Genomic DNA, 17,326 nt, shown 5'->3' on the forward strand with positions numbered 1-17,326 from the left:
CAATTGCCGAGGAAGGCAGTTTGTGTACTGAGAAAACAATACGACCTTGCTTGAGGCCAGTTTTAACAATCTTATTAGAAGTTTAATCAGAACATACCCCTAGTCTCAGGAGAATTCCCTCTAATCAATTTAAAACAGTAGTGTCTTGGCTTACGGGAAAACATTAACAAAAGAATAGACAACAAAAAATGACGTCTTAATCAAAAAGTAAAGTTGACTGTGATCAGGTTACGTTGTCATTTTGCCTTCACTTGGACTCCCTTTTGATTTTGCCGAAACAATGGAGGCCATAAAACGCAAGGTCGACGAAGCAGATGATATAGCTGACGTTACTGCCTTGATGATCAATCTAAACATTCCAACCAAGGGATGCAAAACCCTTCAACAGATGACAGATCGGATCTGCGAAAATCTAAAGGATCGGAGTGAAAATTTGGACCCGAATAAGGTAATGCTGGTTGTAATGAGTATGTCGCGAAGTAGCGTCTTCATATACGCCGCCTGGACAACTGGCCTCAGTCCGCTAAATTTGGGAAGAACGGCTAGCTCAGTCATCGAGATCTGATCTCGATCGTTGTTTTGCAACAAGGATATAATTAACAGTAAATTATGCTTCAATGATATGTATATCACTGAAGGCGTTTTCATTTCTCAGAAAGAAGTCGAACTTTCATGACTCGACAGATTATTAGGGGAGGATCGATGCTTGCCTGTTGCATCTTTCAGCTTGCTCTTTACTGAAAATGATATTATTATTTCTCCTACCCTTCTTTAAAAATAGAGAAAATATGAGAAATATAAGAATCGAGTCACATTTGAAATGACCCAGTGACAGTGTTCTTTTTAATTTCTTAGAAATGTTCCGGAAGTTATGGGGTATGGTATCGAGTGTGGATTCAAGCATTTGCAATTAGCTTGTAAATCGCACCACTATAATTCTCAAATACATCGTTTTTCTACGGTTGTTTAGTGGCAAATGCTTTCTAATTTTTGTTTACGTTCATCGAAATTTGGAAGTATTTTACTTCACGCGAATTCTCACAGAGGCATTTGTGTTCGAGGTACGAGAACGCTAGACTGCTCGCAGTCTCTTATTTTTCTTTGCAAAGTTACTGCACGCGAAACCTAAGCACGCGAGCGGCAAAGCCGCGAGTCGTGGGAAACGAAGACGTAAGCCCGAGAAGAAAAAATAAGAGACTTCTGACTTTTTTGTTCTGTCTGGGGACAACGAAGCTTTCGAGGTAATTTAATTAATCTTGAATTACACCCAAGTAACTTGAAACGATTTATAAATAGAACATAAACAACTGAAAAAAATACACTTTCTTTAAATCCGTCAGGTAAAATTGCCTTGAATTCGTTTACCTTGAGGAAATTTAGAGCAGTTTCCTTCTGAAAGATATCCTTAAAAGTTTTATTACTGAGATTACTGCTTGGTTCGCAATTATTTGCAGATGGTTGTGACGCGTGACTATTTTTATTGCTTGCAATCTCACCACAGATCACTCAATGATCTGTCAACAGCTGTGCAATTGACCAATCGGTTACTCCGTTTCTGGGCTGACAAAGGGTTTGTTTACTACAAAAGAGTCAGCATTCCGTCTTTTCTCGTCTCGTCTCAATCCCTTATTGTAATAATAACGTCGTGGTTTGCAATCGCGCTGGATGAGGTAAGAACTAGACGGATTTTAAGAGAAAAGGCGGACTGCAAGCAGTCTAGAGAACGCAACCCCTAATTTGTCTTGAGTGTTCTGTGCATTATTGGGTGTCCTGTGCAATAAATAAGGGAGGTTTTTTCGAGATTACATTTGTGTCGACACACATTTGCCTCGCTTTGAGGAGATTGCTTACGTTTTGCCTCACTTTGACGCGCTTACTCAAGTGGTGAGTCGTGTGTCCTTCAAACGTTTACTAAGGTCTGCTATTTGTCTTCACAAAGCGTACATATTTCAAGAGTTTGCTGAAGGTCTAATATCTGCGATCTGTGTTTGTTGAATCTTCCAAAGCGTTCAACACCCTGAGTGAAATTTTACTTCGGATTAAGCCTTCATATTTTTCAATATGGTTCGTCACTGTGGAAAATGTGTGCGACTCCTGCTGCATGCATCAGAATGAAACCGGGTTGTTTAGTTCGGCGGCCGTGTCCTACAAAGTAAATCTACTGAGTTGTGTAGCTCGGCGGCCGTTGTGCCACAAAATAAATCTGCCAAGATGTGAAGCTCGGCGGTGCCATTTCATCATGAGTTGTGATATTTTCGGCACCGGGCAAACGAACATTTTTGCTCTATATTATTCATTCGGAAAAACTTGTAAACCAGCTTACAGCGGCGCCACTCTCGAGTCGCTGAAATCAACACACTGGACCAAATTACGGAAAAAGTTGTTGACGTTAGCACAGACATTCCACTGAAGGCTTTGATGATTCCCTTGAAACGTATGTGAAAAGAAAAGGGGAAGTGAACCACAAGGAGCTGTGTCAAGAAATTCAGAGAAATTAGGTAATTACAAAATGCTCGTTAATTTAAGAGAAACATAAAAATAACCGCTTAAAACATTAAAGGAAGGTTAAAATAACACAACAGAAACAACCGATTCCACGGATGGGCAAAACTGAAGAAGATTGAAAAGGATTGAAATTAGGGTTTTTGAAAACTGTTCAGGCTAACAGTTTTTCAAAGTTGATCCCTGCGGCTTGCAACTTCAAAAATAATTCTCAGGAGACATATTTTTCTGTTTCGGATCTCTGATTTTGTCATTTATGTGTAATTTCTTTGGTTACTTTAAGTTCCATGGTGATTGAGGGAGAGTAATTGGCAAAATTAAACTACCGTGACACAGCCCCTTTAAACACAATTCATTGTGCTCCAGCGTTTACCACAAAACATGTGGCCTTGGGTCATTAATATCAACACAAGTTAAGAAGACTTGCCAGTAACGGTTTCATTTTATAGTAAATTTCAGTAAATGTCTACATGTGGAATTCCCAATAAATAAAATTAATGATTACATCTAAGACGTTGTCAACTGTTTGCTTTTTAACAATACCTGGCCCGGGTTGTTTCGAAGCTGGTTAAGATAACCCAGGGCTCGTGTGGAATGGAATTCTGATGTGAAAGCTTAAAAAGTAATTTCAGTTTAATTCATTTTGTCTACAAGTTAATGATTGGATGCTCTTAAAAATTACAGAGAAAATTATCCGAAGAAATGTTTTTGAACAAAAGAAAAAGAAACCCGCAAGCGCTGATCAGGCCTTCGAACGGCTGCGCCCTGTAGAACATATATTTACACGCCCGATGCACTCTGGCTAGTGTCTCCTCAAATTACAAGTACTTGAGACGAACCATACGATATCATAAGCCTTCAAAACCTTTTCATAATGACACACAGTTTAAATAGAGGTTTCGCTGTACGCAATCCTTGCGTTCAAAATATGCCATAATCATATTTATCTATCGCAAGAACCATCCACCCTTCCCCCTCAACTGCTACCTGTACGCCTACTAACAACTGCAAACATATCGAACGCACTCTCCATTACTCTCCATTACTCCTGGTCTAAAAAGGCGACGCTAAATAATGACCGAACGCGATCACACTTTGCTAAACGGTGAATTCGCGCTGTTTCAAACTTCATCGCTCTTATTCCAACTACTTTAATTCAGTCAAATGTTAGCGATTTCTCATAAGTTGAATTCCAAAGGACTGTATCTAAGTTCACAAAAACATAAAGAAACTAGTTTCTCCTCGTGGTTGTAATAATAATAATAGCCGTCCTTCGAATACACGCCCCCCTTTGATGGAAATATTTAAAATACAGTGAAACCTCAACAAAAGCGAACCCCCAGTTAAGAGGGTTAAGAGGGCATTATGTGCCTAGTGTTGTTTGCTCCCTCGTTGATTTGACGGGGTTTTTTTAGGCGTTTAAGGTAATTGCAGATGCACAAACAATGGAAAAGCTCAAGTCAATAAAGCTCCTTCGGATCTATACTGAAGTTTTACAGGTAGTAAGCCAACTTGATGCCACTTTTCTAAATCTTCTAAAAACAAGCGAGGGTGACGTTAATGCCAACATAAAAAGCAGAATGGAAAGGATCGAGAACAAGGAATACGTCGTTCTTGTCGCAGGTACGTTACGTTTTATCATCATTCAAATTTTTTTGCGATCTATTGATCGGTCTCGAGATCATTGGTTCGTCCGAAGGTTACTGCCAGCTACGATAAGACTAATGCTTAAGTAGCTTATTCTATGCTCCAAGAAAGGAAGGAAAGTACATTGAGAAAAGCTGCGCGAAAACCGAGTGGGGGCATGGGGGAGGCAAGTAAGTAAAGCCTGTGGTTTCTAATACCTCGAAATTCCGGTATACCAGCTCCTGGTATAGCCCAATGATTTGTCAATTATGATAGACAGTTTACTTCAACGCATTACGCCAATCACTTTGCTTCGTTCGTGCAGAGACAAACGATAAACATGGCAAGCGTGCATGTAAACCGACCCTCCTACATCGCTCTTTTGACACGAGAAAAGGTTGAAAATGAAAAGTGGGCGATGTGGTGGGCAGACTGAGGAACTTTAATTTAAAGACACTTACAGGCTATCCCCCTTTCGCGTCCCACCCTTTATCGCTCGCTGTCTTTATCGGCGGTCCTTGGAATTGATATCTTTTAATTAGTGCTAGCCCATTACATTCTAGATTTCGTCTTTTTTCCACGTGACAACTTTTTCATGATGAAGGTAATAAAGAGGTTTTTAACTTTTCTTTCACTCGCACATTTAAGTGCTTCGCAAATATTTCCGTTCGTTTTCAATAAGCATTAGAATTTCCATCCATTTTTTGCAAGAGGAAGAGGGACGCATTAGAACTGCCTTTTCAGGAAAAAGGTGAGCAGAGTATTCTTAACAGTCTAACATGCAGGCTAACTTAATTTATGAATGCTTACTTTCGCACTGGATTTCATTTCAGGTGAGACTAGCGCCGGCAAAAGCAGTATGTTAAATCTCATTCTAGGGGAAGAGCTCTTGCCATTCTCTGTGTTAAGCACAACATCCACCATTTGCGAATTGAAGTATGGGAAAAAAAGGATAATAAAGGTACACTACAAGCAAGAAGGAAAGGATCCGGAGACAAAAGAGCTGGACGATTCGTCTTCTTACCTTGAACAAATATCCACCTTCGTTCATGTCAAGTCAGCAAGTTTGCGAGAAAAGGCACTGTACAAAAAAGTGGAATTATTTTGGCCTCACAGCTTGCTGAAGGTGATTATTTGTGTACATATTTCACTGGCGGATCCAGGGGGAGGGCCCGGGGGGGTCCGGACCCCTCTATCAGACCTAACGCTTGTTTGAGACTGAAATTCTACATCGACTAGCTGTTTTTTTTTTTTACAGTTTGGCACTAAACTAAATTCCAGGGAAATTAAAAAAATGTAATTGCGGTGGGTACCTTCTTTTGGGTTCGCATCTTCTTGCAACGCAATACTTCCCTACCCGCTTTCACACTTTGAGAAACACTTGGTCGTAGGATTAGTGGTCATTATGCAAAAAAGGCTGTTACTGGAGGTTCGACTTCATGTCAACGTTATGTTGTTTCTTCCTTTCAGCAAGGAGTGGTAATCGTTGACAGCCCTGGTATTGGAGAATCAGATATCATGGATGATATAGTTGTCAACTATTTGCCGAATGCCTTTGCCTTTATTTACGTCATAAACAGCAGCTTGGCAGGTGGAGTTCAAAAAGATCGAGTAAGTGTATCAAGCAACGCACGTCAACCCGAAGAGCAATGTAGTTTTTAGTTAACAGTGACACCGTGAGTGCAAAAACGAGAAATATAGGAAAAAAACTAAAATACAACATGCAAATATCTCAGAAAATGGCGCGCTGTAATTGTTTGATAAACAATAGAAATACATATGAACCAATCATGTTCCACAATCGTTAATGGCATCTTTGAAGTGACGAGGAAGACTGAGGTAATATTGTGTCCAATAACGACTATGAGACTGTTTTGAGAAAGTATTTTTAATCAAGAAAATTTCTTCATGTACATTATTCAACATGTTAAAGGATAATCATACCACTTTTCTCAATTATTTGGAATTTTCTTTCACTCGTGTGTTTTTCAAAAAGTCCAAATTGCTTTCTCCCTGTCCTGCTCAAATGCAACTTTGATATATTTTGAAAAGAATAATATCGTGCAAAATTTAGTAAATTCTAAAAGGAACTCGCCTGTATGATTACCTATTGATATGCCTTGACGGCTACCAGATTTGTATTGCTTAATCCCTAAACTCTTGAAGAGATTTTTTAATGGTTAATCGCTACACGATCCTACAGGATTTCAACAGGCATCCTAAAAGCCAACAACAGGACGGGCATGGCATCGTAGGATGTCTATGAGTATACTTCCGGTAAACTTAAACAACTCAAATTTCCGGTTTAATATACTACAGAGATCATTTGCCCGAAAATGTAGAAAGGCCACTTCTGGTTGACTGTCTCTCAAAAATGCCTTTGTTTGAGCTCAAAAAACGACACAATTGTACAACCAGAAAAATATTATGTTATGACTAACTAACATTTCTGCACGTACTGTGTAATAACTATTAGCAAACCATGGTGATAACGGTGATCGGGTAAAGAGGTAGCACTATCACTTGAAGAACTACACTCAGCCATATTCGAGAATCCAAATAAACTGTAAAGTAAAAAGTATGAAAGAGCCCAAAGAAATTTCGACCTTTACTTAGTTTAATTCAGTTTACAAACAACTTCATCTTGTATAAACTAATTTCCTTTTTGTACTCACTTAGATACTGCGGCTCCTAGAGAAGACAAGAAAACTGACAAATGAGAGGCAAATGGAGTTCTCCCCTAACTGTGCCCTGTTCGTTTGCAACAAATGGGACAATGTTCCAACTACCGAAGCAGTAGAAGTGATGAATCATATAACAACCAAACTGAGCCAGTGTTTGCCAGACTTAGACTCAGAACGTCAGATCATGCGACTTTCAACTACAAAAGCTTTAATGGCTCAAAAGTTTAACATAATGAATGAAGAGTTTGCATTACTTACCAAGAACATTGGGCTTTTGGTTAAGAAAAGCATCGAAACACGCCTTGAACAACATTGGAGGTATGAATGAGACCTGCGACAACTTAATTTAATTTCAAGTTTCTTTTAGCAATTAGTATGTGTAATCAAATGGTGGCGAGTGAAATTAGGGAATAATTTCACGCGCGTTTTGTCCAAATCCTTATAAATTATTAGGATTTGGACAAAACGCAAGTGAAATTATTCCCTAATTTCACGAGTATACCATTTGATTACCTATTAATATCATGGGTGACGAATTACGTTAGCAATCTTGGATTTTGACATGTTTATCCTGGATCGTATCGATCGAGAACTCCACACCCTCAAGTGTTTAGACCTTAAATTTGGCTTATAAAGTTCAGAATTTTTCAGACTTTTTCGGCAAAATACCTGTTAGAATCCTTCTTGATGTTTTCTTGTGTGTTCAGGTTTTCTAAAGCTTCTTTTTGTGCCCTGACATATTCATTCACGGCATTTTAAAACTTCGTCGCCATCTTGACACTGAGACGTACGGCAGGTTGCAATGGCAATTTTGTAATTTCACATGTGAAATTACAAATTAATGCTGAAATTTCGCGCCAAAATTAAGCAGTAATTCGTCACCAACGATATTAATGAAATTACCATCCCAATGTACATTTAAAAAATCAGCCTGCGTTCTTCTACACGTCTCCTTTTTCCTTTGTTTTTCTAGCAAAAGTCCCTTTTCAAGGAAACGTCCCTGCTAACGTCACCTTTGTTAGAAAGCTAGCCACCCTTTTGTGTCGGGCACAGTTCCATCCTATACGATTCAGGACAAAGGACAGTTTTAAACATCCGAGGGTTTACATATTGCTGGACAGTGTATCTTACAATCAAATGACAAGTCGTCGGTTTTCAATAGAGGATTTTCACTCTGACAAAACTCAACGGATGGTTATATGTGTTGCAAAATAAAAATGCAAATTAATCTGATTGCAGGCTTTCATTTGACACTGAGAATGCGTAGCAAGTCGGTTATTGCATTTATTTTATTTTAATTGTTTTCCAGCTGGCTGGATCGACTCCTTGATCGAATAATTTGGATGATGGATGTATTTATACATAACATTCACACTCATGAGATAGCTGCACGGGAAAGGTTGGAAAGTGTAATGGAACGTCTGGAAAGGCTTCATAACGAACAGGAGTCAGTGATGGGTGAACTGAGACTCCATCTCGTGACAAACGTCAGAAACGTTGTTGAGGAGTTAATAAGTTTCTTGAAACGACAAGACGTCGTCGAAATGTTCAGTACATGGGACGACGATAACCTTCCGGATGATGAAGGCTCATGGGAAGTCATTGAGGCAGGCATCACGAAGCTCGTCAAGACGAGACTGCAGACGGTGATACAAGAGTGGGAGGAAGAGCAAAAGAAATTTGCCGGGGTATGCACATCAGTAATCTCTTTTTTTCTCGATAAATACAGTTACTTGGCCAAAGAGCTTCGCGGACTAGAGGTCAAGGTTTCACAAGAGCTAGCTCCAACCAAGGAAAGGGAAGAAGGTGTAGAAGATCAGCTTTTCAAATTGTTCGACATGCAAGTCACGCTTGTGGATAAAATAAAACTTGGAGTTATGGTACCGTTCCTAATACCTGCCGCACTTGTAGGACTGGCCTTAGCTATACCAGCAACATTGGTTACTCTGCCTTTTGTGGGGTTAAAGGCCGTGATCGACACAATCCAGGACAAACAACAGAAAAGAAAATATCTGAAGAACCGGCGTGAATTTGTCAAAGCTGTCTCTCTAAAGTACCTGGAGAAAGTTTCTACACTGGAAGCGCTACAACCTCTTATTCAAGGGCAACTAATACAAGTTACATCGTCTCTCGACTTCATTGAAAGGCGAATTCCCATGCTTATTGAAGCCGACATGCAACTTTGTCAGCAGCTTATGAGGGAGGAACAAAACAAGAAGGACGTCGAAGCAACATACAAGCCCAAAAAACAGGAATGCGAGCGGCTTCGTGGTCATCTTGCGTTGGTAGGTGCCTTGGAGATTCGGAGCATGGAGATTGCTTGGACGGACATCGACTGGGATGCCATTGAGGACGTCTTCCTGCAAAAAATTCTACCACCCGGCATCTATAACGGGCGAATTACTAAGAATGGGGATCCATCTCGACCGGTCAACTTGAAAGTCTATGAGGAAGTGCTTACCACCAGCAACGTCACTAAATGTTTGGCGGCGGATAGAGCCCTGAGGTAAAAACGTTTAGGTTGTACCGATACTTGGTTTAAGTTTAGTTTTCCTCTAACTAAAAAATATTTAACAATTAATGAATGAGGCTGAGTATCTTATGAAGAATTATGGAGTTCAAGGAGGGTATTATACGGCCGAGGCGGATAACACCCTCCGAGATCTTCATAATTCTTCATATGATACGAAAGCCGAATTCAATAATTGTTTTATTATTCATTGAAAATAATTCCTAATTTAAAAACACAGCTAAAACATGCTTACCTCCATCGATGTTAAGTTCATCTTCGATAGTGCACGTTTAGGATTGTTCCGCTCCGCAAATATTCTCCAAATAGAAGATGTCGCCCTTCGAGTTGTCTTCTTGCTGTTAATTATGTTCTTGCCATGTCTTTAGCTATTATTTCGCCTAGTTCTGACTATTGAAACGAGTGAAATGTCCGCCATGTTTGTTTTCACAACCAAAACAACTCAACCTCGTCCCCAGGTCTTCTCGGTTAACGATGCATTAACCTGCACAAAAGCTGCACCTTTGGCGTCATCGGTTCATTAAACGCAAAATTCTTCCAAATTTGGTCATCAGTAGCTGGTTATGGTGAATTATGCGTGTGTTTTTAGCTAATCAGAATTGGGGAAATATTTTGAATGAATAATAGTACATTTTATTTTACTCTAACCACAAAACATTACCATACCCAAAATAAAATTCGAACCAAGGATAAAATTAAACTCAAAACTGATGCTGTTGTATCGTTGACTGCGTTTTTAGTGACAATGACTGTCCTTTCACTGTAATCGGACTCCAATAGATCTTTTTCTCAGCATCCTTCTTTTGTTAGTTTTTTTTCTGTGGAGGTGGATGCTTCCTTTTGCGTTAATAATAATGTTTTAATTAGCACTATGGCTTTTTTAGGCATATCACCTTTTCAATTTGCTCGCTCCGTCAATAGATCAAACCAAACAATTAGTCAAAAGCTATGATTATATCGAATTTATTTGCTAGTTTACTCTTTCCCTCCTTCTTGCAATGGTTTATTTCTAAGTAAATAGCATTGAGTGATCTCTTTTTCCCCCTACGACTTAATCTTTTTTATTATAACCAAATAAGTGAAAACAAAAATTTCTGTTTTGGCAAGGGAATCAATATGTACATTTTCATATACTGAGGCGTCGTTTTGGAGGCAAGTGAGGCAGTTGTACCAAAAAAGGCAACGAAAGCTACGAAATTTAGCTCGTCGGTGTTTACTTAATTGTAGATAAAACTGAGTTATTTCTATTCTGAATTTTTGAGAAAATCGTGAAAATGCACTCAAAAAATCTTTCAAGAAAACTCTCAATTAAAACGCAATGGTAGCTCTTATAACTTTTAATTAATAGTGACGTCTCTTACAACGCGTCTCTTACACCGCAATTTTTTAAAGGAGCTTGTTCAATTTCATTCAACTACGTTGGTAAATACGAACAGGGTCTGTGCATAGCGCCGCACCTTTGATTTTGGCGTCTCGGTATGTTATCCTCCACTATTCTCTCGGGGAATAGTGAGGTATAGTATTCATTTTGTCGACTGTCATTTTAAGTTGTCGCGTTATTTCCTCCGGTTTGCTTTTAGAAATCTACGCCATCCACACATTGTTCAGTTTTACGGTACTACCTTCAGAGAAGTTCCAAGAGGAGTGGAAGCAGTATTTGTGACAGAGCAGTGTGGAGAGTCCCTTAAGACTTATTTAGTTGAGCATTCGGGAAACAATCCAGCAGACAATTCCATGACCGTTGCGCATGTCCTTCGATGGGCGCAGCAGATACTGGACGCCTTGATCGTTGTTCACAGCATGGGATATGTTCATGGTGATTTGCGACTCGGAAATGTCTTGGTAAGCCAGGGCTTGGTGTTTTTGTTTTTGCTTATTTGTTTCTTTCTTTATTTGTTTATTTTACTGCTCTTGCCTCCCCATCGTCGAAGACACTTGCAGGGATAGCTGATCGAGACGGCGTGTTTACGGACTAAAACATTGCAAACAAAGTTTACAGGAGGAATGGTTGACCGAATTTTTAATAGTTTGATTCTTATCAGAAGCAAGATATTCTCTTGCTCTTCTTTCTATGTTGTTATTCCGCCAACTATGAGGGAAACAAGAGACTGATTGCTGTCTAATGTGACCTCGATGTGACCTCTATTGATAGCCATGTCCTCATAGCAATAAAATCCTCTACAAACTAACTAATATACTAGAAACACGTGTATCGCAGAAACTCGCGAAGCTCGGGAGGGGGGGGGGGGGGGGTGGCGGGGGCATAGAATGTCAGGGATGGAAGGGGGGAAAGAATTGGAGTAAATTGTGTAGCTTGGGAGGGTGGGTTTCAACACTGGCTCTAATATTGGAATGTGAGATGTACTTAATCTCCTTTTCTATCCGATGGTAGCGTTAGCTAAGAGAAAGATTTGATGGTGATTGAGGGTCCTTAAATAACGAGTAAATTTAAACTTTCAGATCTCCATCATCGAAAAGTGTCTTTCGCCCAATGTAAGGGAATCCGGAATTCCGGAATCTGGGAAGTTTTCCTTATGCATGGATAATTTTTCTGGTGGAATTAATCCGGAATCCTGAGCTTGTGAATCCGGAATTCATTTCATGGAATCTGGAATCCCAACATCAATTGGAAACCGAAATTACGAGGAATCTGGATTCCAAAATACAGGACTGTCTTGTTTTAACTTACGTCAAGGAGGGGCGATATGATTTGTAAGCTTCGACTGTGTTCGCATTTCTTCCACAGATTGATAGCTCCAACCAGTTGAACGTCAAGTTGAGTAATATCTCCCTGACCAGACAACTTACCATTGATTATGAATCGACATGTGACGAGTTTGTCCACCTTCCGCCAGAGGCCATTCGCAATATGACATACGACACCAGTTCAGAGATTTATAGTCTTGGTATCATGTTATGGGAGATGTGGTACGGCAAGGAGGCGTTCTCCGAAATGAAGGGCAAGAGCCTGAAAGTGTTTCTGACCACTGTAGAGGAAGGTTATCGTCCTCAGCTTCAGCAGTTGAATACTCAAGTTGCATTTAAGTTGTCCCAGCTGCTAGAAGAGTGCTGGACAAAGGATGCCACCAAAAGGAGAGCGCTTGAATATTGCACTTCTGTTATTAGGGATATTTTGTCCAGTTAGTTTGGAAATGTAGGTAACTTTTCATGTTGTGCTAAAGATTTCCCACGTCTAAGTAATCACGTAACGATGATAAAATGTAACCTCGGAAAGGTATCCTCTGGAAACAACTGCTTCATTCATTTTCTTTAAGTACGAGTACGTAATTATAGGAAAAGCACACTGCGATAGTATAGCACTTAATTGTTGCGAAACGCGTCTGAAGGGACGCGACATAAGTTAATAGTGAGACACGGCAGAAAGAAGAGAACGGCAAAACGCTTGTGTGTGACAATCGCGACAGGGCTATTAGTTGCGCGGTTATGTCGTGATCCTCACTTAACATTAATGTTTTCTGGTCTTTGCAAAAACATCTGTTTAATGGAAAGTGGAGTAAAGTTATTTCAAACAAAATTATTGTCACGCTTGTCACACAAGGTTTGCCGTCTTCTTTCCTCTCCTATCCTGTTGCGTATTCACTAACATAATAACAACACAAACCGAATTTTAAAACCATTTACAATAGAGCGGTTTTCATTTGAGTGTCGAAAAGTAATTGGTTTTGCACTTTCTACACGATGCGATTGGCTTAAAAGATTCGCGCCACCTTTTCATCCAATCAGAAGTAAAACCAAAGCCAATTGTGACGCGCTCGCATGCATTTTCCCGCGCTTTGCGTCAGCCACATGTAATTACTTCGAGTTTTGATTGGTTCAATGTATTGTCTGTGTCCTATGTGATTGGCCAGAGTAATTACTTTGGTTTTGGTTTTACGACACTCAAACGAAAACCACTCTACAATACAATAACTTTATTTAAAGAGGGAAGCGCAATAACCTATTACAGTTTTCTAACCTACGGCCCTCGAAAAATAAATAAATAGATAAATAAATTTAGAAAACTAAAAACAAATAAATTTATAAATATATATATATACACAAAAGAGACAATATTTAAAGTAGAATAGGCTATAGACACGTAATGAATAATATATAAATCGACGGAGGGGGGCAAAATATGTACTATAAATGAACATGTATACATATATACATAAATATAAATTAAAAGACGTAATAGTGGTTGTAGTAGGACTATGAAGAACAGTGACAATGAATAGAATAGCGGCAAGTCGAGCACAGTAGATCCTCCAAGTGCTCAGCCGATTATAGGCGTGAGAAAAACAGACTTCGTAATTTAGACTTAAGAGAGGAGAGAAGAAATTTAAATATCAGTGGAGAAGAAGAAATAGAAAACTCTTTTAAGTCGGAACTAAGGTCATTTAAAAGTTTAGTAGCAGTTTTACTCATGTGGTTTACCTTCCTTGTTTTTTTAACACAGACAGTGTTTCTAGAGAAGAAAAAGAGCCTAGAAGACTGAAAAAGGTTTTTAAAACACATGTAGCCTCCTCTTATCATGATCACTTATTAAGAATACGCTTGATTCTGTCTTATTTGCAGTTATCAAGCTGTGCAGGACGTAAAGAAAAAAGTGAACAAAGGAAAATGCAGTCATTTGACAGGCTACAGTAGAACATAGGATGAGTCTAAGGTAAAAAGTAGGTTAAGCACGGTTTGGTTTTGGTGACATTGTTTAAATAATCAGTACAACGTCTTACTTAGGCGCCTGTTTGGAAGGTAGATACTTTTTAAAAAGAGAATGGGTGCCATCTCATGGTCATTAACGCGGCAGCCAAAAGATAGAAGAATGTGCTAATGACAATCACTCCTTTTAGTGGCCACGACCAGTTGATGGTACTTGTTTTTCTTCCTCGGGAGAGTGTAAGTCATATACTTGCAATTCAGTTTACACGAGCAAAGACAGCCTCGTCCCCAGGGCTTCTCCCTTACAAAATCAGGGAAACCTGGGAACATTCTTCTTCGTCGTCGTTTACATGTCTGTGTTAAAAAGCGTGGTGCTTTCCAGCCTTCGGATGAAATGTATGCGTTTATTCTGTGATAGAAATTTCTGTTTCAAATCATACACACCCCAACATGGTAGAATTGACACTTTACTGATTTTAGTACCGTTTCATGTTCGTGTTATGCCAAAAAAGACTTAAAAGAAGGTCTTCTTTAGTATAAACAAACATGAAACAGTATCAAAAGCAAAGACTAACATGACTTGGCAATACCGTTCTTATGATGTCATATTTCGCAACTATAGAAAGCGATTCTCACCAAAGTTCACCATAATGTAGCCGATTGCAGCCGATTTTGTATCGTCACCTAACGCTCCTCCCTCCGGCCAGGAGCGTTGGGTGACGATACAAAAACAGCTGCAAGGGAGACTAGCCGTATTGCGAACTAAGTAAGCACAAGTATGAAGGCAACTACAACAAAAACAACATGAGCTTTATTTGCATGACTATAATTATGTAGATACAGTATTGCAAAAGCTTTAACATAAAGTTACAATTATAACAAAGATAATGCAATGCAATGATTACTACAGTCAATCAAGTGTCATCAGCATGATTTGATAACAAATTGGGGCAAGAGAAATGCCATTATTACATCATTACATAATGAGACAAATTTCAACAAATTTGAATTTACCGAAAAATTCTGTGAATTCATCAATTTAATTATTAATTCTGTGTAAGATAGCTGTTTAAAGGCGGCAAAATTTGGTTGGATTTGATTGTAGAATTTCTCCCTTGGGATTGAATATTTTGGACAATGGAAGAGTAAATGAAATTCGTCTTCAATTATACCAGGGTTAAAAATACGGCAGATCCTATCGTTGCGGGGAGTTTGATTATATCTCTAGTTTCAATCATGAGTTTGTGGTTATTCATACGAATTTTCACTAAGTCTTTCCTATTGGCTGAATTTCTAATTAAGTTTAGACAAGAGCCATAATAGGACTATTATGGCTCTTGGTTTAGATAACTTGAAATTTTGTAATCATGATTAAATAAGCTGTAAAATTGTAGTTTCTTAGAATGAATGGATTGTATATTGCCAATATGTAACATATTTTTGTTTTGTTATACAGCTATTTCAATTAAGGTTGCTCCCGTGAACCATGTTTCATAGCCTGCAGTGGACTATGCTTAACCCTTTTAATCTTGTTCACGTTCATTGAAATAATGGAGACTATTTGTAAAAAGGCTTTCTAGAGAGCTTTCAAGTCCAATGGCTACTAAAATTCTTAAGCATGAGCGAGCTGAACATTTTCATTTTTAAAATCTCATAGTAAAAAATTAGTTATAACTAATTATTTCTTTGAACAACATAAAATGAATAGGCCCGCCTGATTAAGCTTCGTTTTTGCATGGGCGAGAATGTTGTTTATTTCAATAAATCAAATCAACGCTATTCTTTTTTTTATTCATTTTTTGCCTTAAAAACAGATAAACACGTAATGTTAAGTTATTTATTGTTGTTCAACAAACGCCTTGAATTTTATTTGATTTTTGTTTTAAACTCCATCCAAAATTCCCACCTGCACGGAGCCAAGCAAACTCGTTGAAAATTTGCAGCATTTGCATATTACCACAGAGAGAAACCTAACCGCAAATCACTGTCTTAAATCAAAAAAGCCTAGGATTCAGTGTTTTGAAATACATTGTCTTAACGTTCTGCTGACATAGCATAGAAGCATTAGCAGCGTTTGCTTTCTAGGTTTCTAGGCTCGTTGCGGGCACGTAATTTAATTACTAGACTTGCTACAATAATGCACCGCGGGCTATGAAACATGGATCATGCATCATTCTTCTCTGACGCAATCTTAATTGAAATAGGTGTATCTATATAGTGTTTGATCTTAGCTTCACTTGAATTATTAGGATCTAATTCGGACAGGTCATAATATTCAGATATTTTCATAAGATTATGGTAAAAGCTATTTTTACCATTACAGTGAAGTTCTAGCGAGGTACGAAACGCTTGAAAAGACAAATGAAAAGAAGACATCAAGGGGGAGGGGGCTGACACAATCCTACTGTACGTTTAACCTGGCTTTATACGATTGGAGGGTGTAAGTTTAAATATTATTTTAACACCATAACCACCAGCCAACAGAGTTTCATTGATCAACGCTGTTTTAATTATTGGACCTTTTACTCTTTTTCTGTTCAATTTGATTTATGAGTTTGTTTGCCAACAGACAGTGAGTTAATTTGTTGAATAAAGCCCCATGATCACATCTTTAATAGTCAGTTTGTTTTCTAGCAGATGGTCAAAGGAATTGACATTCTTAAGGCCCGACCATTTGATTAATTTGGGGAGGGGGAGGGCATGCATGGTAGCCTCTTGCGCAGACATTCTTAGGCTTTCGTCACGCGTTCCTACCCCAAGTTCGTGACAAAGGAGCTTATGTGACAAAGCCCTGGGAACTTCAGTGTGGAAGGCAAGGGGAGTGGGTGAATTCTTGATGGGGTTAGTTAATGATCCTATAGTCACGCAAGAGAGAATACAACCTGGTACCCAGGGCGAGGTTGGGGATAATAATGTCCCTTTTCTCTCGATTCCCACCAAAAAAATACGGAAAATAGGTCCGCCCTCCTGATGCCGGAGTACATGAGGCGAGTGTTTAATTAATAGTCGAATAGTAAGAAAAGAAAAGGAAAATTATATTACACTAAGGATTTGGTCGAGGGGATGAACCGGTTTTGGTTTATTTGCTGGAAGTTCCACAATAGGGTTTGTCGCTCTGCTGTCGTTCCGTTACCCTGTGTGCCAGAGACTTTGCTTCGGCCTATGGCCCAAGATGTGTAGGCCTTCAGCCAAAAGCGAAAATTCCTGCCGCAGGCGAGAAAAACCTCTGGTACCCAGGGTATTGCTCATTGCTTATTACTAAGTTTCTTATATAGAGTAACCTTTGGTTAAGGTGATACTTAATTTTAAGAGGCTTATCAGG

At 39.0% G+C, this 17,326-nt stretch overlaps 1 protein-coding gene across 1 annotated transcript; it reads left to right on the forward strand.

Annotated features, from left to right (window-relative positions):
* Positions 1-124: 124 nt before the first annotated feature.
* Positions 125-14,290, forward strand: LOC140951270 (uncharacterized). The gene is made up of 9 exons (XM_073400507.1): positions 125-448; positions 3,918-4,125; positions 4,962-5,254; positions 5,599-5,739; positions 6,808-7,130; positions 8,122-9,318; positions 10,923-11,184; positions 12,089-12,496; positions 13,921-14,290. The coding sequence occupies exons 1-8, from the start codon at positions 281-283 to the stop codon at positions 12,485-12,487; spliced, it is 2,991 nt and encodes a 996-aa protein (XP_073256608.1). The 5' UTR covers positions 125-280; the 3' UTR covers positions 12,488-12,496; positions 13,921-14,290.
* Positions 14,291-17,326: the final 3,036 nt, after the last annotated feature.

This window comes from Porites lutea, chromosome 10, assembly GCF_958299795.1.
Source record: "Porites lutea chromosome 10, jaPorLute2.1, whole genome shotgun sequence".
In the NCBI taxonomy this organism is placed as follows: domain Eukaryota; kingdom Metazoa; phylum Cnidaria; class Anthozoa; order Scleractinia; family Poritidae; genus Porites; species Porites lutea.

Excerpts from the sequence above, each read along its gene's own strand:
- LOC140951270 (XM_073400507.1), top strand. The coding sequence starts at position 281 with ATGGAGGCCATAAAACGCAAGGTCGACGAAGCAGATGATATAGCTGAC. Across the intron at positions 5,740-6,807 it reads GTGGAGTTCAAAAAGATCGA|ATACTGCGGCTCCTAGAGAA; the intron begins GTAAGTGTATCA and ends GTACTCACTTAG. Across the intron at positions 7,131-8,121 it reads CGCCTTGAACAACATTGGAG|CTGGCTGGATCGACTCCTTG; the intron begins GTATGAATGAGA and ends ATTGTTTTCCAG.